Here is a 27,262-nt window from a genome sequence, read left to right as displayed (position 1 = left end):
ATTCTCTCATTCATAAGCGTTTACTGACCTATTCCTTTGTTCTAATCACTGAGCTAGGTGTTAAGTATTTAGAAAGAAATATTCTTCTCTAAAGAAGGTTAAAAGGAAACTTGGACTTGTTAATAGTTATAAATAATGTTATCAATATATGAAAGAGGAGAAGTGAAGACATGACAAAGGGAGGAAGTCACTGAAGCTGCTGTGAGGAAAGGTGCCATGAGCTACAGACGCTAATCTGGTGCCTGGCACAGAGCACATGCAAGATGTTTCACCGAACAAATAACACTCGCCCTCTTTTCTCCTTGGCCTCACTGTCTTGAAATACACACATGCGCGCACACACACACAAACACACATTTTATAACTAGGTATGTGATATGCTAGGAAAAAACTTGAAAAGAAAAAAAGAGGGAGAAAGGAATGGAGTTTAGAAGGAAAGAGAAGAGGAAGGAGAAAGTTTGAATTCCAGTTTCACTACTTAGCAGTGATGAATTCTAAACACTCTAGAGTGTCAGTTTCCCATCTGTAAAATGGGAATGATAGTGCTCAATTCATGGGATTATCTTAAGAAATTAAATGATATAATGCATATGCCAGGGGAATTGTTTCATTTATGAAATGGTAGAGGGGAATTGGAACATGGCGGTGGTTAAGCACATCAGGCGATCGGGTAACATAGAGGTTGTAAGTTCCAAACATAAGCTGAATGGAAGAACTATTTGTCAAATAGAATGAAATAAGGCAATTGTAGATAGTGGTTCTTAAACTTTTAAAATTTCTCCTCTGAGCCATCAGATAGGACACCCCTCCTCCTGGCACCCATCCCTGCTGATATCAATCAGGGAGATCAGAATCAATTAGTGATTCTGGCCAGAACCACAAGGATAGACAATGTCATTTTCACACAAGAAGGCTCTGTAGACTAGTGAGCAGAAAAAAGGCTGGGGTTGAAAATAAAATGGCTACTATAGTTATTTATGAATTTAGGGGCTGGGGGACAGGCTTGTCCTTTTTGATAGGGATGTCAAAACCTGCTTTAAAAGAGGCATGGTTCTCAGAATGCGGAAGGGGCCACTCCATTCTGGACCGTTCCTTTAGGAATGTTGCCTCCTCCCTGGGAACAGAACTCAGAGGAGTTGTTGTATGTTTGGGGAGGGCAGCCATGTAGGAAGGGTACCACAAGTCCAACTTGTAAAGAAAGTCTGGAGAACTTATTGCATTGATCTCAAGTAGTGCGTAGACATTTGAAAGTTCCCCAGGTTATTCAATCTGAAACCATGGTTGAGAACCACCCATCGGGGAGAGCTTGAGAATCAACAGTCATGGAATATTAGACATTTGGAAGATTAGCGTGAGAGCTTGGTCTGGCCACTTAATCCAGAACCTCAGCTGAGAATTTGGTCCCATGGGATCATCACATAGACACGGCTTTGGTTATAATGATGGAACCTGAGTTTGGAGGGCAGAGACCACAGAAAATAGCATGCTATTTGCCAGCCCTGTTTCCTTCTTTTAGATATTGAGAGACTCCTTATACTGTTCATTAATGTGTAGAGGCCATTTAATGAATGGCAAAAACGCCCCCAGCACGTTTTTAAATAGTCTTTAATTTCTCATAGCAATCACTCCTCACAGTGGTGCTGGTACCACTATGAGGAGTAAAGACCCCTCAGCCATGATCAGTCTCCGGAGAAATACTTGTTCATAAGCATTCTCTTCATCAGTGAAACCCAAGGCGCCCAGTACTTCTCCTCATGCAATCTTGTTTTTATCAGAATAAGGGAACATCAGCTGAGCTTCTTTCTGGAGCAATTTTTCCTTCCAATGGCTTTGAGCCACTGTGTAGAACATTCTAAGAGGGTGGGAATTGTTGAGTATATTATAACCACCCACGATTTTTAAGTGGAAGAATTGAAAGATTAGTATGGTCAATACCCTGTTTGTACCGGGAGACTTGATTTTTGTAGAGAGTGAAAATATGGTTTTATTAAGGTTATAAACCAAATGGAGCCTCAAGATTAAAGAAGGCTCGTTTGTTTTGGACAACAGCTTAGAGACAATGCACTTCTTTAGAAATGGAGAAAAGCTAAAATAGTCTATATTTTACTCTATTCTTCCTTCTCCATGTCATTGACGATGTGGACATCTACTGATGAGGAAAAAACTTCTAGTGAAAAAAATCTAAGCTCAGATTTGGTTGATAAGGGATTTCATACTATTCTTTTGTCTTATCTTTGCTTTATATAGTGAAAGTAAAAGAAAATGCAGGATCTGAGGTTTTTCCAGGAGATCCATGGCTGATTCCAAGTGTACGCGTCCACTATATTACCATGCAGATGTTTTCTAGCCATCTGGGCTGGGGCAATTTGCTCAACAAATTATATTTCTGTAACCTCATCTCCCACTCCTTAAGAGTATTAAACAATACTTTTACCTCAGTTCTGATGGTCCAGGAAAGCAATACTCAATACCTAGAGGCAGGATTGTAGTAAAAAGAGCATGGACTGCATTTGAGTTTGAATCCTGGACTCTGCCACTTTCTCACCCTAACTTCTCTGAGCCTCTGTTTCCTCATCTGCATAAAGGAGACCATACTACCAAGTTGCTGTGGAGCTCTACCAGGATTACATAAGATAATGTACTGGATGTACATCATCTGGTTCTACGTCTGGTGCATAGCAGGTGCTCAGTACATTGTAGTTATTATTATTATTACTGCATTTTATTTTTTATATTATTATGTCTACTTGTGTTTTGCAGTTTATAAAGTACTTTCGTATAGATATCTCATGAAATCTTTGAGTCACTCCAATGAGGAAGTGTCATTTTAAATGTAAAGAAAGGAAGCCTCACCTAATGGACCAGGGGCACAGGCTGCATGAAGAAAGAAATCCATGGAACAGAGACTTGCCAATTACTGGTGCTGTGGTCTTATCATGGATTGAGTGGTGGGTGTGACAAGAATTCTGAAGGAAGCTACTTTACACGACGTCAGAACTGATAAGAATTACACTGTCTGAGACGAAGTGGAATAAGTCATGAATAAGGTCCAAATTTGGTCCCTCCCTGAAAGTTTATAACTATTGTTTCAAACTATAATGGGGTGTGGGGGGGCGCCTGTACATCCACTTCATTCCTTTAAATACACTCACTGTATAAATGGGACAAGAATAAAACAGGAACAAGATCATCCATCTTTTTACGATTGCATGAAATTTTATAATCTGCATTAGAGAAATAAGAACAAAGACTAAAGGAAGGCTAGGTGGGCGTTGTTTTTGTTATTCTCTTTAAAAAGGCCTCTTGGGGGGCTGGCCCCGTGGCCGAGTGGTTAAGTTCTCGCACTCCGCTGCAGGCGGCCCAGTGTTTCATTGGTTCGAATCCTGGGCGTGGACATGGCACTGCTCATCAAACCATGCTGAGGCAACGTCCCACATGCCACAACTAGAAGGACCCACAACAAAGAATATACAACTATGTACTGGGGGGCTTTGGGGAGAAAAAGGAAAAAAATAAAATCTTTAAAAAAAAAAAAAGGCCTCTTGGGCTTCATTTTTAATTTTCTAAAGTAAACTTTTGTCTCTTAATATGTTTTCGTTTATGTTTTATAAATACAGTTGTGCCATGGAGAGGATTTTATTCAAATTCAGCTATGCCAGACATAGAGAAATAACTTTCTTTAAATATGTACCCAGATGATTATGATATCTAACATGACAACAGGTGTCAGGTTTCATTTTCTGGTCTCAACTGTCCAGAGGTTTGAAGGCTTTTTTTCCCTCTTTCTTTCTTTAAAAGTAAATATAGAGTGGCATTTTAGAGTCAGCTTGTTGATATCTGCAAGAAATCATACTGGGTTTTCATTGGGCTTGTGTTGAATCTGTGGATCAACTTGGAGAGAATTGACATCTTGACAATATTGAGTCTTCTGGCCTAGGGACATGGTATGTCTGTTTATTCGTATGGGTCTACTTTGATTTCTTTCCTCTCCCTCTTGTAGTTTTCAGCATGCAGGTTTTGATGGATTTATATCCAAATGTTTCATGTTTTTGTGCTGTTGTAAATAGTACTTTTTTTAAGAAAAATTCATATTCTAATTGTTCATTGTTAATATATAGAAATGAAACTGGTTTTGGTATATTACAAAAAGTAAATGTACATGGAAACAAAGACAAGAAAAGAGACATTTCAGGTGGAGAAATAGTAACTTCACACAAAAACAGCTATAGCACGAAAGACGCATTAAGTTAACTAATCAGGCCAGGTGCTTAGTGAAGTGTCCAATGCATGCTCACAGTGCTAATTCTCATCTGTTTTTCCATCTCATGTTCTGTGTTGCTCTAAAAGCCAGGTTCTGTTTCATGTGTGGAGGTTATGGAACTAAGAGTTGTGTGATCATTAAGATGTTAAGACTTAGTTGTAGGCTGACCTAGGTTTGGATCTTGCCTCTGCCATGTACTAGCTGTGTGGTCTTGAGCATGTCTCTCACCCTGTCTGGTCTTCAGTTTCCTACACTGTAAAGTGGGGATGATACAAGATAAGTTGGTAATTGACCAGAGCGCAGTGCCTGGCACCTAGCAAATGCCAAATGAGCATTAGCTATTCTCATTGTTGCTTTTGCTGTTGTTGTTAAGTTACAAGGAGGAAGATGCTAGAGAAAGCTAAAAAAGGGTTTTCTAACAATGCTTGTCCAATAGTAGAACTGGTTGAATGTGAGGTAATGAGCCTCCCGCCACGGGAGAATGGACTACCTCCTATCTAGGATGCCACTGGGGAGTCAGGCTTTCCCAAGAGTTTCCCCTTGTGTTGAGGTACTATAATTCCCCACCATGGCATTAAAAGCAAGCGGCAGTGGTTCCAGGGCTCCCCAGTCACCTAAGACACTTGACCCACAGACACAAAGAGCTTGAAGCAGTAGACAGAAATGGTATCCATGAAAAAACAAGTGCAGACCAGACTTATCTTTCCATCGGCTGCAGTTTATGATTGCACATTAAATTCAATTGCTTTCTTTAGGAGGCTAGTGTTGAGATCCGTCATCTCCAGCCCAGTGCCATCCATTCTGGCTTTCCCCAGGAGTGCAGACAGACCAGCCGCCTTCCTAGTGTACACTAATTAATTTATCTCATGCTTGTGATTTTATGGCGCTTAAGTGCTGGAGCATTTCTGTTTATTCTTCTCCCTGCAAAGCATCTCGCGTTGCATAAAGACCATGAATCTCCATTGCAAACACTGTCTGTCTTGGGCTAAGGAACAGCCCGCTGGCTGCCTGTTGTCTTGCTGGCACTGCCTCTTACAGCCAAAGTAACACATCCATTAATTTATCCTTAATGACATTTTGACATTCCAATCAGTTCATCAGATGTTCCTTATGCAAGACTTCTCTCGCACGGCCGGGCCAGGGTGCCAGGCCACTCCTGATGCATAATGCATGAGACCAGTGCGCTGCTCAGTACCCTCTGACAGACACATCTGCTATTTGCAGACCGCGTGTTCCTAACAGCCTTGGCACCCGGAGAGATACACATGGATACCTTCAGAGCCTTTTTCTTCTGTGCCTCCAGCTTGCCATGCTTGGCAGAAACTGGTCAGTTCAAGGAGAGATGTCCTGGTTCAGAAACACACACACAACAGTGCTATTTGGGGGAACGTAGGAGTATATCAAACCCTTGCCATGTTCAAAGGATTTAGAGAAGCCTTGATTCTACTAGTTCAAGTGGAAGAAGGACCTATGACAAATATAGCATCTTGAATTTCGTAACTTGCTACCACTTAAAAGTAATGATCCCAAAGACATTCTGATAACAATAATGGATATCAAAGAAGAAAGGAAAATTATCCTTAATACCTTCAATCTAACACATCAGCAAAGATACACTTTCTCATAATGGTATTCACAATGTAGACACAGTTTTATTTTCTAGTTTATTTTTTTAACTTAATGCAACCCAGTTAGCATTTTTCCATGTTGTTACATAGTTTTCATTTTTAATGGCACTCCATCATTTTAATAGCTATGTAATATTCCATCCAGAGGATGCACCATAATTTACTGAACTGGTCCCCTGTTGTTAGACATTTATGAGGCCGTAACGGATGTTTGCCATTCAAGAAAAGCAGCAGAGCGGACTGAGGGAGGGAGCAGGGTTCTGCAGGCTGGAGAACCAGGGCTCAAATCGCACCTGGTCCCTTTACCTGTTTTATGAATTTAGGATTAGCCCTTCTGGGCCTCAGATCCCTCATCTATAAAACAAAAGAAATTGTCACCAACTTGTAGTGTTGCTATGAGGATTACAGATGTTTTCTGGGTACCAAGCACATGGTGGTACCTACTAAGTGTTAAACTATTACATTCATGTATATATATACCAGTGGTTCTCAACCAGGGCCAGTTCTGCCCCCTGCTCCTACCCAGGGACACCGGGCAATGTCTAGAGACGTTTTTGATTGTCACATTTGGGAGTGGGGGGAGCTACTGGCATCTGGAGGTAGAGGCCAAGGATGCTGCTAAATATCCCACAAAACACAAGACAGCCCCACTCGATGAAGAATTATCCCACCCAAAATGTCAATAGTGCCAAGGTTGAGAACCTCTGGTGTATACGAAGCTGCGTTTTCCAGTGTTATCTACATAATATATGCATGTTTCCTTTTTTATTATTTCATTAGGATAATGTACCAGGAATATGGGAATTTTAGATTAAAGGGTATATGTTATTCCCATTGGAAGTTTTAGGAGTGGGGTTGGGTCAGCGGTGGGAATAAGGTTGGAAGCGGTTGGTGGAGAAAAGAGAGCAGAATAGTGGTATGTGTTTCCCAATGGGATGGGAGATGACATTCCATACACTAGTAGTTCTCAAGGTATAGTCCTAGAATCGCCTAGAAACTTGGAAATAGACATTTCCAGGCCCTAGCTTAGACTCACCAAATCAGAAACTCTGAGGGTGGAGCCCCACAATCCCTGTTTTAATATGTTCTCTGGGTGCACCCTCCAGTCTGAGCATCACTGCAGAATAGCAAGTAGGACCTGCTCATGCACAGACACTTTGTGCAGAAGTAGATGGAAGGAGTCAAGTCTAAGTAATAGGGATGGTTAAATGTGGGCCAGAGCAACAAAAAAGGAATTGAAAGTTTCATTCATTCATTCATTTAGTCAGTAAATAGTTTTAAAGCTTTAACAACATTGTAGCAAGTGCTGAATAAGTTCTGGAGGAAATACGAATGTGAACTAGTGTATATTATGTAAGTTGTTATAATGAAGAGTGATGAGAGCAGGCAGACAGAGGACTAGGATACAAAACAGAAGTAAGCAATGTCCTGTAAGGGGGCATGAGAAAAGTCCGAGGGGCAAAGGTTGCAGGAGGCAGAGCTCAGCTCAGCCTCAGCTCAGAAGAGGACATCTCATAGAGGAAGCCACACCCCTGGAACAGGCCACCTGGTAGGGACCTCTCCGCACACCCGGAGAGGTGATGAGTCCCTGTCGCTGGAGTTGGGCAGTCAGGGGCTGGATATCTACTTGCTGGGGGTGTTGCAAGGGGTCTCCCAGCTAGGGTGGGAAAATGAGTTGGAGGACCCCAGTGGCCTTTCCAGCCCAGAGAATCCAAGATTCTATAATCTGTAATGACCTTGAAACTGGGGGTCAAAGCGCGACTAGAGAAGAGTATCTGCCCAAGTTTCTGGCTTGGTTTGTGACCACATTAGCAAAGTATAGATAAAGAAGGGGGGTGCGAGGAGAAAAAGAAGCTACCTCGGTTCCCTGGAGTGCTCATCTCAGGGAGCAGATCAAACACAAAATTCAAATTAAAGAAAAGAACTAGCATTTGCTGAGTGTCTATTATATGCCAAAACCCATGCTAGGGAATTAACATTTATTATTTCTAATCATCACGGTAACTGTGAACTGGAGCTTAGCAAATACCATTCTACAGATGAGGAGCTGAGTTTCATAGACTCTAGAGATGGATACTAGGTATTGATGACACAACCGGTTAGAACCAGGAGACTCTGGGGCCAAAGTCCATGGTGTTCCACAGCACCAAGAACAGACGGCTGTTCGCCTAGTCCAGGGTTCAGGGGTCAGTGGCCTGAGAGCATTCAGGACAGTTCCCACTGTCTGAACCACAGATTCTGTCCTTACTTTCCTCTGAGGCATTTGTTCCCTTCTCATTGCCTATTATTTAACAAACACTAATATAGAACTTATTTGGTAAGTGATAGATCCTGTTGTAAGTACTTTACCATTTACAAGTCAATATCTACTGCAAATGGTTGTTGTGAGAATTCACTCTACAGCCATGTACCACATTATTTCAGTCAATGATGGGCAGCATATATGATGGTTGTCCCAAAAGATTAGTACCGTATAGGCTAGGTGTGTGTTACGCTATACCACCTAGGTTTGTATAAATACACTCTATGATGTTCACGCAATGACGAAATCACCTAACGATGCCTTTCGCAGAAAGTATTCCTGTCATTAAATGATATGTGACTGCAATATCCCTATTTGGCAGGTGAGGAAACTGAGTTATAAAGAGACTAAGTAATTGTCTAAGGCCACACAGCTAGTAAATGATGGAGCGGGATTTGAGCCAGGCAGTCTGGCTCCAGAGCCCATGCTGTTCCCAGTAGGCTCTGCTTCAGGGTCCAGGGCGTGATGTGACCATGTGCCCAGTGGGAGGAGGGCCTTGCATCTGTCTTAGGTCTTCTGCTGCACTATTTCCCCCGCCAGTTCCAGAGAACCATCAGACTGGGTTGGACTCTGTCCTTAGTGGAAGAGTGTGGTATGTAGGAGAGCCCATCCAGGCAGGGAGGAAAGAGAGGCAGCCACAGGCAGAAGATAGAAGCAGAGGCAAAACAGTGGAGGCACACACATGGAGAGCAAGACAGCAGAGAGAGGGAGGTGAGAGAGGTGATGGCCGAGGTCCCTTGGCCTTTCAAATTATGAGGAGATCTGCTGCTTGCTTCTATAACTTTGCCATTCTGGTGGAAGCACCGAGAAGCCACAAGCTAGAGTGATGGGAGTAGGAGAGGAAGGACCCACCAGCTATGTTCCACAATTGGTACCCAACAGAGGTAATGAGCAGACAGGATGTGCATTGCTTGAAGGATGTGAATGGGTATGAATGTGAGCATTCTGGCTTCATGTGTCTATGCGTGAGTGCGTTTGCCTGGAGAGGAAGGGAGCCAGCTGAGAAAGCTTTGGGACAAAGGTAGATGTGTGTGGGTCCTTGGCTGAGCATGACATAACAAGGAATCTTAGAAAATATTCAGAAGTCTGACTGCCTGAGTTTGAATGCCATCCCCATCGCTTAAAGCCTGGGTGTCTTTTGGTGAATTACGTCAACTCTCTCTGCCTCACTCTATCTGTAAAACCGTGATAGTAATACCACCAACCTCACGGAGTTATTACAAGAACTAAAGAAGTTAATAAACTGTGTTTGTAAAAGCTTGAATGGTGCCTGGCATGGAATAAGTGCTACATAAATGTTTATTAAATAGATGAAGTAAATTTAGGATTTGTGGTTTCATGGTCATTGTAGTCACTTCCTAGGGCTGCCATAATAAAGTACCACAAACTGGAAGCCAAATTTGTTCTCTCACAGTTCTGGAAAGTAGAAGTCTAAAATCAAGGTGTCAGCGGGGTCCTGCTCCCTCCGTGACTGGGTAGAATCCTTCCCTGCCTCTTCCTAGCTTCTGCTGGTGGCTGTCAATCCTTGGTGTTCCTTAGCTTCCAGCAGCTTCACTCCAGTCTCTGCCTCTGTCATCACATGGCGTTCTCCTTGTGTGTCTCTATCCAAATTTCCCTCCTCTTATAAGGACACCGGTCATATTGGATTAGGACTCACCCTAATGACCTCATCTTAACTTGGTTACATCTGTGAAGATCCTATTTCCAAATAGGGTTCCCTTCCCAGGTGCCAGAAGTTAGGACTTCAATGTGTCTTTTAGCGGGGGGCATCATTCAATCAACAGCAGTCATTTAAGAGGTATCAGTTCTTGCCGTGGTTCTTAGATGCCAATTCCTCCCTGTAGTGAAATCAATACCCAGAGAGGGGAAAGGGCACGGCCCTGGTACCTTAGTGAGATGCTTAGAGACCTGGGGCAGGCACTCAGGTCTTCTATTGCCTGGCCCTCCATTCACTGACAAAACATGATAGGGACGCTTCACTAATTCAGACCAGCTAGAGAGTGGATTCACAGCATCAGGGCTCTCAGACTATAGCATGCCTTAGAACTGCCTGGAAGGCTTATTAATCACCCGGAGTTTCTGATTCACTAGGTCAGGGGTGCGGCCAGAGAAATTGCATTCTAATACATTCCCAAGGGAAGCCGATGCTGCTGGTCCGGACACTACACGTGGAGAACCACTGTTCTACGTCAGTGGTGCTCAAGCTTGGTGGCACTTTATAATCACCTGGAGAGCTTCTGAAAACCCAGATGCCCAGGCTGCACCCCAGACCAATTAAATTAGAATCTCATCAGTAATTTTTAAAGCTCCCCAAGTGATTTTTGCAGCCAAGGTTGAGAAGCATGGCTCTAGAATACATCAAAGAATGTTTTTAGAGAAAAGTCATTCTTCAGGGCATCTGCTATAGAGAATTCATGTTTAATAAGTAACGAGACCATTTAAATTAATGTGCCTGTTTCCTGTATTTAAAAAATTACTAAAGAGCTTTTATTGAGTGCTTTCTGTGTACCTCGCACTGGGAAAAATCCTTTGCTAGACACACCATTTAATCTTCACAACCACCTTCCAAGGGAGTACTAATGTTACCTGTGTTCTACAGACAGGAGGAAACTGACAGGCAGAGGGATGAGTAACTTGCAAGAGCTCACATAGCTAGTCTGCGATGGAGCCAGGTTTTGATGCCAGGCTGTCTGGCACCAAAGTCAGTGTGTTAACTGTTCTGCCTTCCTTCCTCCTGACATAAGAGAAAGCGCCGTGTTCTCCTTTAAATCCTGCACATATATCTATATCCTCATTTACGCTCTCAACTCTGATGTGGGGTAGCCCAGCCTCTGCCTCAATTACAGTAATTCTGAGTTAGTGGGGTTTGGATTAACGAAATTCTGCAGCGTTCATAAGGGACTAGAATCATATATACCATGGACTGAATTTGCACTTCTAAGTTCATCCTGAAGTGACGTAAAGGACTGTCTTGTGCTGGGTTCAGGTCCTGTGGCTTCCACCAATGTGCTGTGTGCCTCGCTACGCCCCTTCTCTGTCCAGGCCTCAGTGTCTTCCATAAATGGCACAGTTCCATTACAGTCTGATGACTGACTTTAATTAGAGATCCCACCATGTCAGCACAGGAGCATCCTGGCTTCAAAGAATACAATGCCAGTTTTTAATAGGAGCAGAGTCTCAGCTGTGTGTTTTCTTTGTCCACCTCCTGTAAGCTGAGCTATCTCTCTAGATCCAGGGTTGCAACCTTTGTGGTTTCCCAGGAAAGTGTGTCCAGAGATGTCAGTGGAGGTTGGGCCAGGGGAAGAGCCATGTGGAGAAAGGGAAGAGTGCCTGATCAGTGTCTCCCCAGGAGACACGGCCTTCGTGTCCAGGGAAAATCCTAGATGGAACCCTCAAGATGCTCCCCAAGTTGGCTGGGGCCTCCTGTTTCTAGTGCAGAACAGAATCAAGGGTTTTGCAGAATGCAGATGCTGGAATTTCCTACCAGCTCTTTTCCAGGTTGGTTCTCAGTCTCTATTTGAACTCCTCCAGTGATAGGGAGCTCATTACCTACAAAAGGCTAAACAGGGAAGGGGTTATATCTGACTTTTTACATCATGATCTGTTTCTAACAGCCACTCATTCAAAGTAGGTGCTCATTATGTATTTTTCCAACAAATTAGTGAGCAAAGAGGAAGAAACTACTAACTCTGGGGAGGAGATGAAGACTTCTAAGAGTAGAGGACATTTGAATTGGGCCTTAAAAGGTAAAAAGAAGGCTGCCAAAGAAGAAAAAATGGGAAGGGCCGTTCAAGCCATAGGCACTTCTAAAAGAGACCCAAGGGTTCTACTTAGCTGGAAATTTCTTCTTTGTGTCCAGCCAACCTGGTTCTAATTTTGCCCGCTGAGGCCACACAGAGCTAGACATCAGATAGTGTGAAGAGACTATTCCTGAGTATTCCCTCTCCGTGAGAAATATCCCTGGTTGTTTCAGACACTCTGCCTCTCATAGCATGATTTCAGAACCCTTCACAGCCCCGCATTCCTCTCCCCTGAGCCATTCCACCTGCCACTATCCCTTATAAAGAGTGGTACTCAGAATAAGTCATAGGACTCACAGTCCATCATGGCCACATCCCCTGCCACCTTCTCTCGCTCAGCTAACAAGCAAAGGTCAGCGAGACCTCAGAGTGATCTGTTAGAAGAAAGAATGCCAAGAGCCGCAGCCACACCACATCAGCCCCACCTGTCAGAAGCAGTAAACTTCGGATTGCTCTGTCTTATAACATTCTTCAGCTCTATAAAGGTCCCTGCAGAAGAACAGACAGGCTCTCTTTTTACCAGCTTTTGGTACCCCCTGCTGGCGAAATTGTGTGACCCAATTGACAAGAATCTCAGAACAACTAGAGAAAAAACTCCAGGTTTGGGAAGTCACAAGTATTTGAGTCTTGAAGGATCTAAGGATTCCAGGAGTTATGCACCCTTCCGTGTATCTTGTGACTATTTTATGAGTTTTTTTAAACATTCTATAGCTAGGCTATTCTGTAGGCTCTGAGAGAAAAAAAAATCTCTGACTTCTGTGAACATTCCATTAATTCTGCAAACGTCCCAAGAGTTCTGTGACAACCACAGGAAGGAAACGCTAAGTTCTTCGCCAAAAATATTCATAAGTAGAAATATTCCAGATCACAAGCTAATTTCATGCAGGTTTTTCTTCCTCTTTCCTTGCGTGTATCTTTTTTTAAAGTGGTTATAATTTGCAGTCAGGGTAGGATAACAATCTTTTCTACGCTTCAAATTGGAGACTTTTAAGTATGAAATTATACAACGAATTTATTGAACACCAGCTATGTGCCAGACACTCAACAAGAAATTGGAGTAGGTGCAAGAAGTCAAAAGCCCTTCACGCAAGAGGTTCTTGCCTTAGTGGGAAGGAGAGTTGAAATGCTGCCATTGGACTAGTCAAGTGCTTAGCTCACAAGGCAATGAGGCCTTCCTTGATCTCCTGACAGGGTTCAAACCAGCTATTTACTTGCTCATAGCTCCACGTATTTCCCCTTCTTGGCTTCCATCACCTCTGTGATTTTATATTTGTTTCTGTATTTATCTGTTTAGTGCCTGTCTTTGCCATCAGTCTCTGTGTTCCATGAAGATCAAGGTCATGTCTGGCTTTTGACACTATGACCTTCTTACATCTATCAAAGACTGGTACATGTAGGTGCTCAATAAATATTTGTTCAATGGACGAATCAACCAAGAAGAGAAAACCACAAATCTGTTTAGAGGAGCAAGAGGAAACCTCAAAGGAGATGTGACATTTGAATGCCTCTGAGCCATGAAGGATGAAGAGGAGGTGGCCAGTGGAGGAGAATGGGGACACATTAAGGGATGTAGAGTATTGAGGAATGATCGGGGAGGGAGAAGAGGTAGTTGTTATTTCCTAAAAGGAAATGTGTGTGGAAGATAAGGCTGAGTTGAAGCCTGGAGCTGTAGTCTAAGGGTCTTATATGCCCTACTCACAAGTTTGAGTTTTTCCTTCTCTTAAGGAAAAGGGTGGGATATCAATTAAACTCTATGGCTATCAGAATGAATATGATTTTGTCTGTATTACTGAGAAGGTTTTTTAATACTTAAATTTTAAATTCTGATAGAATAAAGATAGATCCCAGAACTGTGATTTTGTGTTTTATTTCCTTCCACATCTTCTCCATTTCCACTTTGTAACTGCGTTTACCTGTTCCTGAAACACCTGTCTATTCACTTTGAAATTATTATACAGCATCATCATCACCATGAATACATGGTGTCAACTGAGGGCTCAATACTGTAGATTTCATACACCTGCGTTTTTACAACTCAATTAGTTGTCCGATTTTTAAATATCTCTACGTTTTGGAGAGGCTCAGTTTTTCATTGTTTTTTCATCTGGGTGTTCAGAGCTACCTAGACATTTCTGTAAAATGCCAATTTTCGTGGATGCAGCGAGGCCTTATTTTTATTATATTCCTTTGGAAACCAATGATTTGTGCCTAAGACAACTCTCTCCATATTATTTCACCCTAAATGGAATGAGATTGGTTGGGAGTTCTGCCTCCAAGGAACTATCAAAGCCTCCAATACATACTCATTTATAGTTTTAAAGTTAACTCTCTTATCGGATTTCCTTTTTATTTCCTGCTGGGGCAATGTGAGCCAAGCTCTGATGGAGGCAAAGGATCTGCTATATATCTTTTCCAATTTATGATTAAGAAGGTCACATATACATTTTTAAACACGCTCCTTTTTGATAATAAATGAAGAATAAAACTTCAAAATGTCATCAGTCGCAGAATTACTCATTTTTCTTCCGTTAGTGTCCCCCTACCCTCTGTCTGATTGTCTGCCAATGGTGAGAAAAGACACAAGTGATCTCATGCTTTATTTCTTGTTTTTCTCTCTGCCTGGAATAGTTTCACTAGTGGAACAGAATGCCTGTGGCCAAAGCATTCTAACGAAAGATGCATTCCTAGTACTGAGTGCCCTTCTTTCCACAGGCCAATGAACATTTTTAAAAAGAAGAAAAACTCTGTTTTAGGCTGCATTTATCTTCAAATTGTGGCCAAAATGAGGGAGGTAAAAGCTCTTCTCCTCTTGGTGGAGATTTCCTGGATCTAGATTCACTCCCCATGCTCCCGCGCTCTGCTCTCTGCTTGCAGAGCTAGATCTGTCTGGACTCCACGCCTCTGGCTTCCAGTTGGGTTCAGCTAATGAGAGCCACTATAGGAGGTCAGAGGGAGGGGGGAGAATGTAGTCAGAGCTTTATGCCTCTGGTTCCCTCCCTGTGAGGTCATCCAGGACTGGCTGAGTCTCTCAAGGGAAAGACACTGCTTCTGTGCAAGTGACCTCCTCTTCATGACTCTCTCCTTTTAGGTTCTGCTGACTGCTTCCTCTACTTGTCCCTCTGGACACAAGGCTGGTAAACAGTCCTCCTGTCACTATAGTATACCTTGGATTCGCTACACCCTTCTCACCTTTGTCAACAGTCCTTTTACACATAAACACAAATGATCCTCATGTACATGTGCCATCTGTCATTATTCTGTGCAGTCCACACCTGCATCAAGGGACTCCTGTGAAGGAAGATACTCTCATACTATCAAACTAGAATTGATCCTAGATGAACTCCTCTAAAATACTTCTAAGTCTAGGTTTATCCTTTCATTTAATACCGACCGAGAGCTCATTACCTCTTGAAACCGCCTATTTCATGATCAAGTGGAATCACGGATGGCACTGAATTTTACCTCTCTGAGACATCTGTTCTTTCCGTATTGATATAGGAGTGACCAAGATTGAATTTGTTGCCACAGCCTGTGAAAAATGGAGCAAGAGACCTGGAAGAATTTACCCTCAAGATATTTAATGTGCAACCAATAGCCTTTCCTATCATAACATAATATAATATAGGAACATAGTAACTATACTTAGATGCATAAATATTGGGCAAACTCAGTGGGACCATGTTGGTTTTTTAGAAATATTTGAAGAACTGTCATATGCAAGAGGAGTGAGTCATATTTTTATATCTCTGATAATAGATCTAAGACCAATTAGTTAAAATTTAAGGGAGGTAGATTTCAAATCCATATGAAGATCTGTTTAACCCTTCAGCTCCCTGGTGAAGTGTCAAAGTCTCGATCACTTGTTATAATCCAGGGATTTCACAGTGGGGCTGTTGGAGGGGGATTCAGACCTCAGAATGTCGTGGGACCAGTGGTGATTATGTAAAAACAAGAATAGCAGCCACCATGTGTTGGATGTTCACTATGTGCCAGGCACTGTGCTCTGAGTGTTTCACACATTACCTCATTTAATCCTCACAACCCTATGAGGTTAAGCCTACTGTTTGCCACAGTATACAGAGGAAGAGTTCAGAACTTAAAGGCGTTGAGAAACTTGCCCTGGGTCATGCAGCCTGCAGGTTGTGGAGGGTAGGATATGAACCCAGGTCTGCCTGACATCACAACTGACAGTTGTAACCTCCAATGGACAGTGTCAAAACGACCTGGGGAACTTCGTGCTTATACAAAGGTCCAGGCCCTGTCTTACCTCCATGAGCTTAGGCATCTGTGTGTTTTCCTCAGCTCTTCAAATGATTCTAATTTACGCCAGAATTTGAGAACCCCTGCTCTAAACTAGTATTATGGTAAATGCCCTTCTGGTTTTGAGGGTCTGTTATTCCTATAGGAATAACTATGCGTCAAGTTCAGCTTTAACTTTTCTCATTTTGAGCTACAAGAATAACTAACTTCCACCCTCACCCACCGCCAACCATCAGGCCCTACTTCAATCTACCATTGTTTGGTGCGTTATTTCATGAGCTCAGTCCCTGAGAGAGGCTTGGCTCCATTTTGAATTTCACTTAGAGCCATGGGAATAGAAAGATCAATCTGGCTTCTCCCTCCCTTTGAAAGGAGAGTACGGGAAGCGTCATGCCAGTCTCATTGATTTCCCAGGTTAAGCTCGAGTAAAGAACATACCCATTGTTGGGAATGAGGCAGGATGAGCCTCATGTTTCTGAGTAAATGGAAGCCACTGGAGGTTTCGGGAGGATTTAGGTTTATTCCACCTTGATATTGGAGGAAGCATCTTGACTTTATTCCTGGAGGATGAACCAAGTTTGAGGGTTGAAGATGATGGGTGGGGAAGGAGAGCAATCTGATCTTCCCAATGCTTTAATGCAACTGGCACCATCTGACTGTGATTTTTCCCCTTGCACATGTCCCAAAGGAAGCTGGCCAAGAAGCAGAAGGAGACACAGAGTGGAGCCCAGAGGGAGATGGGGCCTGTGGCCTCTGCCGACAAACCTACCACCAAGCTCAATGCCAGCCGCAACGATGAAGGCTTCTCTAGCTCTCAGGACGTTAACGGATTCAGTAAGTTGAGCCAACTAAGGGGAAGGGGACATCCGTGGTCCAGCTTGACCCTGGTACCTCTGTTGTGGACCCCTCGTGGTGGTCAGGTGCTGTAGGGCGTGGAGTCTAGATGCTTCCCTGGGGTGCTCCAGGGATCAAGGTTCTCCCTGGAAAATTTAACAATTTGGAGTAGAATTTAAGAATCTACCCCAAAATAGATAGAAATGGAGGCAAGCCATTTTAAATGCAATAGACAGAAATAAATATAGGTCAAAACTACTAATAGTCAAAAAGGAGGAGGACACAGTTATGCCCTTAAGGAGAAAAACATGCCATATTGAATGTCTTACAGTTTTCAAAACAGTGTTTCACAGAAACCATGTAAGGTGGGTGAGTCATGGATTATTACTGTCTCCGTTTTGAGTACTTAGGAAACTGAGTATCTGAGAGGTGACTTCTCCAGAGAACCATGGCTGATGAGTAACATTTCCAGACCTACAGGCTGTGCCTCCCAAGCCTTGGCCAGTTCCAAGCTAGTGTTTAGTCAAGAGCGCCTGTGTCCTTATGCAGAGTTAATACAGGATGCCAAGCCTATAGAAGTGGCTAAGATTTCGGGGTTAACCCTTGTCCAAAGGAGAACCTCAAGATGGGTAATCTAAAGCTAGCTTTGTGATCAGACTCAAGAGAGCTGACTTTTGTTCTTATCTTTCTGTTAGTCAGTTCTTTCCTGGATTTAATAGAAATGCTAGATTCCCCAGCCTCTGCTCCAAATTGGGGAGTGCAGGAAATCTAAAGTAATATGAGCATCAACGAATGTCCTCCCCACACTGTATCAATGGCAAATGAAAGAAATCATATTTTGTGAAAATCACTTAGATGTGATTGATCAATTTGGGATGATGAGAATCTATGAGAGAATGAAGAAAGGAAGCAAACAAATATTTATTGACCTCCTTCATCCTTACTTCCTGTGACTGTTCCCAATTTATAGGTAAGGTATCCAAGGATCAATGTATTGGGCCGACCTTCCCAGAGAGACATAGCCAGCTCCTGCTGGATCCGGGATCTGAGGATAACTCAGACCCGTGATTCCTAACCTGAAATGCAGCACAGAACCCATCTAAGGAAGTTTTCAAAATACATATATCTGGGGCTGGCACTTTACTCACTCAATCAAAATCTCCTGGAGGATGAAGGGTAGGATGGGGACTCAGGGAGGTGGCTTTTGCAAAAGCCATTCAGGAGGTTCTTATAGGCACCCTGGTTAAGAACGCTGGACTTTGAGGGAGGCAGTAGCTGTTTTCAAATATTGGCGTGCTGTCTTGGGAAAGAGAGATTAGTTTTAAATCTATAAAAAGATTGAAAAAAATAGCAAAATGAAAATTCATATACCCTTTACCTAGATTTGCCAATTGTTCACATTTTGCAACATTTGCACTTTGTCTCTCTCTCTCTTTCTCTCTTTCTCTATATATAATTTCTGAACCACTTAGAAGTAAGTTGCAGACATCATGACATTCCACCTCCAGAGAATTCAGCATGTGTTTCCTAAGAAGTAGGACAGCTCTTCAACATAACCACAATAAAATTATCTTACCCAAGAAATGTAACCTTGTTTAAATGATAACTAATACACCAGTGCGTATTTGGATTTCCTCAATGGCCCTATTATTTTTTTAATCCAGGATCCAATCAAGGTACTCACGTTGTATTTGGTCATCATATCTCTTCACCACCTTTCATCTAGAACAGCCCGCCTACCTTTATTTTTTCTTTCAGGATGCTGACATCTTTTAAAAGCCTAAGCCGGTTGTCCCTTAGATTGTTCCACGATCCAGATCCATCTGATTTTTTTCCATCATGATAACATTCAGGTTAAACATTTTGGCAAAAATACCACATAGGTCATATTGTGTACTTCCCTTTGCATCGTATCCATAGGCACACATTATCACTTTGCCCATTATTGACGTTGCTAAGTTTGAAGACTTCTTAAGGTTGAGTAATAGCTTTTACAGACAAAGTCTAATGGCACATACTGATTAGTTCATGAGCAGATATTTAACTTCTATTTGTCTCAAACAGCAGAGCAAGTTTGCAGTCTACCTAACCATAAACCAGTCCTTCTTCCATTCTTAACCCAGACACATTTCTCGGATTTATACATTCCCTAGGGACCGGGAAAAGGGGATATCGACATAGGCCAGGAGAAGCAGAAAGGCGTTGGCAAGGAAATGGACTTGGCTTGTCCTTAAAGAAAGGCTCATCTTGAGCTGCCTAAGCCTCTGGCTGTATTAACGTGTCACTGACTCTCCTGCTTTTAGCCCAGGGGAAAGGATGTTCATTAGCAAGTCTAGCTGATGGAACATACTGGCCAAGTGGTACCCATTCACCCAAAACCTTTGCTGTAAGGCCAGCCTTGTGCACACACTTTTTTCCATTTATCAAAATGTCCTGGGAGGACTCTGAATGCCAAAAAAATTAGGGTCAAAGATGCATGATAATCATCTGAAATTGTAAATATTTGATCTTAAGCTTTCTGATCTCAAGTGAAAACCTGGGTAACACTGATTTTTTGGATTTCAGGGGGAACCATCACCACTGTTTTCCCCATGGGCTGAAACTTAGATTCTTAAGAGGAACGTATTCAAGACTGAGGTAGATTAGCCAGCCAGAAAGGAAGAAGAAGCATATCCAATAGAATCTAATTAGATGTTTTAAAGTCCAGAGACAGTCTTTCCAAATAATTAATGTATTTTATATATATATATATATATATACACACACAAGACATATACACACTTATATATACATATTATATATATATATACACTCACATTTTAATGATGTTGCTTTTAAAGAGACAGAAAAATTCTATTGACATTATACATACTTATTAAGAAATTTTGCATTTGTTTCAATCAATGAGTGCTTTAGGACTCAATACATCTGATGTCCTCAGGCTACAGCCACAAACATGCTCTCGGGATTCTTTTGAATGCCCTGGAATGCATCAGGTACATTTTAAAATGCCCTGTGGAACCACTGGGATGAGATTCGAAGGGAGAAAAATGTAAGTAATGCTTACACTGGAGATGTAGAAATTGCTTCTGAAATCGCCCTGATGTATGTAAAATTGAATCTATTTTCGTGGCATTAGGAAAGTGACTGTCTGGCTTCTGCATCGGTGTCTTTAGGAGACCCTGAGGTTATTTGCAAATGTTGAGGAAGTATTGAGAGAGGCAGGGCACGAGAATGGTTGTCACATAGGGAAAGATTACAGAAGAACGTGCCCTGAGCAATTATTTCTTTATTGAACAAGTGGGCTCTTGCCTGATTCACACTCTACGCATCCCTGTGTAGGTTTGTTTTCTGGGGTTTTCATTCCAGGTGACTGCTAAATTTGCAGCATCCATTCAATCAAGGCTCCCAAATTTGTGTAGGAACAATGGCCTCGGGCCGCAGGGTTGTTGGGGCTCTGTCAGGTATGGGCTGTTGCTTTGGAGTGCTGAGGTATTCTTGAAAAAGGAGAGCATGTCACATTTCAGGGACAAACAATGTACATTGTTTTCAGTTTAAAGAAACTCTTGCTTTTATTAAGTAATCTGATTTTGATCTTATCGCTCTGTGTACCTGATTGTTATATTTTTCTGAGATCTTTCATTCACTGGGATCATTTTGGGGGTCTTTCTTCTGACACGTTTTTTATATCCATGCTTAAACCTTCTTCTTTATATCTTTTATTCATAGTGTCCTCTTCTCTTTGTTCATTTTCAGTCCAAATCAAAATGCTTCAAAGCAAATCCATGTTGAATTCCTATGATATGGGGCTGGGTTGTCTGCCCTTCGCATAATGGTGTTTGACAGACTCACTGGCCCACTGGGCACCATTAGTTAACTCTGTCTTTGCCGTTATGCTTCTGTTCTGTTGAATGATTCCATGTTGGTGGGTGAAGGCAATCCATCTCTAAGGATCGTCAGACACTGGGCCTTCAAGCTCTTTGCTAAGTAAGGAAGCAGGCATGATTGAGGCCTTGGAGGTGAGATTCAATGGCCATTTTCTCAATACTTAGTACACGCCTGTCCCTGTGCTATGAGTCCTGGGTGCAGATTGGGAAGGGGAGTAATTACAACATGAATATAATGGGGCAGTGTCTCACAAATAATGAATGTTTCTACTTGTATGTTTTTCATAGTTTACGAAAGCTTTTTGCAAAACACTAGAGCCACAGAGCCTTGTTCCCGCACCATAAGCAGGTCTATTATTACTCCCATTCTACAGATGAGGAAACTGAGGTTCAGAGAGACTCCATACCTCAAATCGCACAGTCATTGCCAAGTCATAATAAGGATCCATTTCTCCTGACATCAGTTACGTTCTGTCCACCTAGTTATGCAAAGAATTTGGGAATGTATCCAATAAAAGTACCTACAATAAGACAACTGTAAGAGAAGTGAATAATCAGGATCAGGAAAACAGAAATGGAGACAAGAAGGCCAACACTAGGTTATATTAAAATGTAATTATATTATATTAAAATGTAATATAACTTGCAGGCTAGTAACTTTCATATTCCAATTTGGCTCTGAGCTGTCTCGTAGCAAAAGCCCAAACAAGAAGATAACTTTTCTTGGCGCCCACTCTGTGCTAGATATTATGCTTCCCATTTTGTAAATGAGGAAACTTCATTTCAGAGAACTGAAGTAATTAAGCCCACAGTCTCACACACAGATAGTAGAGATGCGATTGGAAACCAAAGAGCGTTCTCTGACTCCAGAACCCACGTTCCTACTCCTGTACCTTGAATGGTAGCCCACCACACACCGGTATTCCTGAGTGAGGCCACTGATGGCTGGGAGAGAGGGAGAGCTCCACTCCTCTCCCAATGGCCAGCCAGCTTTTCTACCATGTGGGCAGAAGCTGCTTCCAGAGCTGTGTCCTGCATAGAGGTCTGGGGCTGGGCACTGGCATGGAGTCAACCAGATTCCCATGAGGTGCCAGGTTTGTGATAAGCATGTCCAAATATGGCATCTTAGTCCATCTTCACAGTAACCCTATACAGTCAGTGTGTTTATTTTCAAATCCATTTTACAGTTGAGGAAACTGGTGCTCTGAGATGTTAAAAGATCTTCTTCAAGTCATATGATGAATAGATAGTGAGATCTGGACCCCAAACAAGATGTTCTACTTTTAAAACCAAGCATCGTTGTCTTTCCTCTAACCTTTAGCTCTCTGTTCACCAGAAAGCTAGGTGAAGGAGAGAAAGGAGATCAAGGCATATAGCCTCTCTGGCTGGGGAGAGAGTGCCTTCTCTTGGTTTCTCTTTCCACTTCAGAGCCTGATGCTCCTGCTGCAGGAAGGCACCTGCTCAGTGGATGCTCTCACAGGCAGGATCTGTGGGAATCGTCCCACAAGGAATCTCCTAGGAAGTGGAACTGTAGACCAGATGGTCCCATCCTCAGGCATTCTGAGCTGCACCAAGCCCTGGATAGATAGAGAGAGAGAGAGAGGAGCAAGGAGTGGCCCCTGTCTGCAGAAATCTTGCAGCCTGCAGCCTGCAGCCTGGCAGGGCAAACAGACGGTCCAATAACAAGTATCTTTGCAGAACCCAACCAGGGCTGCAGTGGCACCCTGCAAAAAGAGTCACAGGATCCTTTTCTTCCCTTTGTACCTCCAATGTGACCAAAAATATACCTGCTAGGCAGCATACAGCAGCCTCAGGAAATATTTGCTGCTGATGAAGGGGATGGGTCCTGAGACTTGATGCCCTCCCTGTCCTTCAGCCCACAGACCTCATAAAAGGGTTTCCTTGCTGGCAGCTTCAGGGAATATTCAAGCTTAATAGCCCATGGGATAGTTGAGCAGAGATGGAGTAGGCAGAGGGAAGCACAAGGCAAAATTTTAGCCTGATTATTTTAGGAACATGTTATGTAACTAAAGCAATTCAAATGGGGAATACAGATCATGACTTTAAAGATGTAAGCGGGTTGGCTGGAGTTGCAGGAAACTCCTCAGGAAGATGCCTTAACTCTTTCAGGAGGATGTTGAGCCAGCTGGAGAAATGGGTCTCTGGGAAAATTGCTCTCACTGTGGCCTTCCCTGGGGAAACTATTGAAGATGTGTGATGTTAAGGATTGCTAATGATACCTTTGTTCAGAATCTGCTGGAGCATTCATTTTGCTAGATGCTGTTCACGTGTTATCTCCAGTCCTCAAAACACTGCAACCAGGTAGGAGTTACTATTCTGATGTCATAAATGAGGAAACCCAAGCTCAACGAAGTTAAATACATTTCTGCTGTCCCATCTTTGCAATATCCCAACTTGACCTTCCCTTCTTTTGCTTTAAAACTTTCAGTGGCTCTTTGTTGGCCCTGAGGTAAAGGCTAAAATCGTAAGCATGGATTCCTGGGCCCCCCATGGTTGCTGACCAAGATGTACTCTGACCATTGCCCAACTCTCTGGCCCATATGATACTCACTGAGTGTTTGAATGTATGAATGAATAAATGATGGAGCTGGAATCCAAACTAAGACCTTCGAGCTCCAAGCTCATATCTAATTCAACTCTTCTGGTAGTGAATTCTATCTTCTTTTAAGCTGAAATCTGCTCTCTGTAACTTCCATCCATTCATTCCTGTTTTTGCACACAAGTTTGTATGGGTCAGCAATCATATGCTGGCCCTTGTCTGCCCTCTGGTGTCACATAGGGTAATGAAATCAGTCTTTCTCTTTCTTCAGCACCCGCCCCCTCCCCCAGCTGTTGGACTGCAGCCACCTATGCGCCCTGCACATCCTTCCCTCAAGCTAAGCAGCCCCCACATCAGCCATCAGCCTTCTTCGGGATACATTTCTGTTTTCCAACCTGCTCAAAATCTTGACTGGCACTTCTGTCTGCATTTGGTCCGTGTCCGTGCAGTGTGTGGTTTTCAAGAAGAATGTGACCCGCTACACTGGGCTGAATTCCTGGATGTTCAGAGAGCCACCCGCACCCTCACTCTGGTTTCCAAAACTGGGTTCAGAATACACTGCTTATGTTTGGATTAACCTCCAAGGCCCATCATACATCTGCCTGATGCTGAGCTCATGGCTTCCAGCTAGGGCTGCCTCATTCAACTTAGGTGAAAATGATTTTTTTGAGCCCAAGTAAAGGACTTTATATTTCATCTGTGCTGTGTCTTCTTCTTAGATTTGACCCTGTAATCCCAGCCTCCTGAGATATGTTTGATTTCTGGTTGTGTCAGCCAATGAGTTCACGTAATCCTCCCAGTTTGGGTTCTCAAAATATAATAATTATTAGATTACTAATATTCATAATACCGTTTGTCATCTATTGAACATTAATTATGTGCCCATTTCCAGCTGAGTGTTTTATAATACAATATGCATTGTATTATATCGTTTGTATGTCGGGAGAATTAGATGTGTTATGATTATCTCTGATGATTTACAGGTGAGGAAACTGAGGTTTAAATAGTAAGGGACTTGCCTAAGGCTTCATAGCTTTAAATAGCAGAGCTGGAACTTATACCCAGGTCTATCTGACACACCTAAGCCCACAGCCAAAACCACTCCACTATACTGTAGATGTTATTATCCCCATTTTATAAAGCAGGAAACTGAAGTCCACAGATACTGAGTCATGTGCTCAAAGCAGTTGTTCTGCAAGTGTGGTCCCCAGATGAGAAGCATCAGCATGATCTGGGAACGTTTTGGAGGTAAATAATCGGGCACCACTCCGGGTGCCAGGGGTGAGCCCCAGCAATCACTGTTTTTAATAGGTTCTCCAGGTGATGCTTCTTCACACTCAAGTTTGAGAATCACTGGCTCAAGGTAAAGCCCAGAACTATTAGACTCCCAGCTCTTGTTCTTCCTGTGCCAAGTTGTCTCTGATAATAGGAGAGTTACAGGCACACTGGGAGAGAAAGGCCAACTCCCCCTTTCTCGGGGTGGATGTACCAAGAAGACATTGCCATTTGGAAGTGCTGGACCTTAAGGCTGCTGAAACCCATTTATAGTTGTGAGAGTCGCCAAATCCAAGGGTCTCTTCTCAACCATCTCTGGACCTTTCTCTCCTTTTGTCTAAACAGCGAACAACCTAAGAGTCAGAATGGAAGGAGTGGAAATTTACAAGGAAAGCAATCATGAGTCACACAGTGAAACCAAGAGCTCAACAGAACATTCTGAAGAGGAATTTAAAAAAATGCATGAAACTCTGTTTGCAGGGACCATTATATTTTCTAGTTGCTCCAGGATTAAATTGAATCTAGGAGAAGAATTGAATGTTACAAGCTTGCCACCTCCAGTTTTATTGAATGTTTTACAGGGATTATTGAATATTTTGCAATCATCCACTTGGCTGACAGATTAAAGAACACTATTAAGTTCCTGCCAACCCAAAGTTGTTTATTCCTTAGAAGTGCAACATGGAAATTTAAGTGGCCTTGAGAAAGCAGACAAATTGTCCATCACAAACACTACGGAGTTAAATTAAGACAAGTTTCGCAGAAAGATCTTAGACTCAAAAAGTGACATAATAGACCATCAAACCCAAAAATTACCTTAGACCCCATCTGATCCAACCTCCTCAACTTCAAGGTGAAGAATTGAATCCCAGAAAATTTTCTCAAGGCCATTCATTGAGTCACTAGCAGAACCTGAACTAGAATTGGGGACTGTGACCACTCTAGTCCTTGTCCTATGACCTCCTTCAGAGGAATAAAGGATGGTCAATAATGATTTTTCTTCTAATATTTTCCGTAGACCCCCCAATCTGATTTCTGCACAAATAGAGCCTTCTCAAATTGAATTATACTTTTCATCTCCTGGTTATGGGAGTCGCTGAGGTGTTCCTTTAAATATTCATTGAATGCCGACTATGTGCCTAGCGGTGCAGGGATTGTAAAGATAAATAAGACATGGTCTCTGCCTTCAAGGATATTTCTGTCCTCCAAGAGGAGACTTGTAAGTGGCTTAGTTTCAATAAATGTGATAAGTGATAGAGAAAAGGCGTGTATAGTGCCCCAGGAACACTGATCAGAAGCTCAGCAAGTGATTAACTCTGACAAAGTGAGTTAGATAATACCACGTAAGGAGGTGGATTTTGATTTGAAGATGGTGCAAGAGGAAGATTGTCCCAGGTGGAAGGGACAAAGACTTGGAGGTGGAAGGGGCATGGAGGACTTGGAGAAGGGGGCTTAGAGTACAAGCTGCTCTGTTTTGAGAGCACATGGCCAGAGAAGTTGCTGGAACAGAGGCTGGAACCTGCCTGAGAAGGGTCTTGCATTTGTAGCCTACTTAACTTCACTTTCCAGGAAGGGCAACCTATTTGGAAATTCGAGTGATTTCATTGTTAGATGTCCTTGTATGTTGTGGGAACCTGGCCTCGTATTCTCTTCGATTTGTATACGTTCAGTTTTCCATTGTAGATAAGTAGGAATAGAATTTTATCAGCTACAGACCTTTACTCTTATTGTGAACTGGCTGAGCCATTCCTTCTCAATACCCTTTCAAAGAGACCTCAGTAAAGCTACAGAGCTGAAGTTGCTTTTGACAATTTATGCTAGGCCACTACATCTTGAGAAGAAAATAGAATTGTCCTCTATACCTCACAGGTGGTCCTGAATTACAACAGGGCACTTAGAAAGTGCTTGTTAAAGTAATCAAGGATAAAGAAGTGATGTTGAAAATGTAAATATATAGTTGCTAGGTAGCAGAATAAACTGAGCTTAGAGACAAATTTTTTTTTCCCTCGGCTCGAAGCCACAGCCTTGATAAGTTGAAAATATAGACAATAATTTTACCAGCTAACATTTTGCAAGTAATTACAGGACAAAGCACTTTACATGCATCATCTCATTTCATATTCCTATCAACTCTATGAGGTTGGTTAGGGAAACTGAGGCTCAGAGAATTTAAGCAACTTGCTCAAGGGCGTACAGCTACCAAGAAAGCAAACCCAGGTTTGAACCCGCGTTTATACGGTTGACCTGTCAGCAGCCCATCCTTCTTGAAATACTTTCTCTGCCTGACTTCTGCCGTCCTGGGTTTTATTCTTCCTCCCCAGCTATTTCTTCTCAGCTTCTTTATTGATTCCTCCCCTTGTTCCCAAACTCTAACGATTAAAGCATCCCAAGGCTTCGTCCAGAACCTCCTTCCTGCTTATACTTGGTCTAAGTGGGTGGTGGTGACATTAAATGA

The 27,262-nt window shown here is 42.6% G+C and overlaps 1 protein-coding gene across 17 annotated transcripts in view; it reads left to right on the top strand.

Moving 5' to 3' along the window:
- Nucleotides 1-27,262, top strand: part of PTPRT (protein tyrosine phosphatase receptor type T) — a 1,018,757-nt gene that overhangs the window by 883,157 nt on the left and 108,338 nt on the right. For all 17 annotated transcript variants that reach the window (XM_070589264.1, XM_070589262.1, XM_070589256.1 and 14 more), the window contains one exon: nt 16,940-17,085. In XM_070589264.1, coding sequence (XP_070445365.1) covers nt 16,940-17,085 — 146 coding nt within the window. The remainder of the gene's footprint in view (nt 1-16,939; nt 17,086-27,262) is intronic.

Source organism: Equus przewalskii, chromosome 21 (assembly GCF_037783145.1).
Source record: "Equus przewalskii isolate Varuska chromosome 21, EquPr2, whole genome shotgun sequence".
Lineage (NCBI taxonomy): Eukaryota > Metazoa > Chordata > Mammalia > Perissodactyla > Equidae > Equus > Equus przewalskii.
Note: the sequence above shows the minus strand (reverse complement) of the source record. Positions and strands in the feature narration are given on the sequence as shown.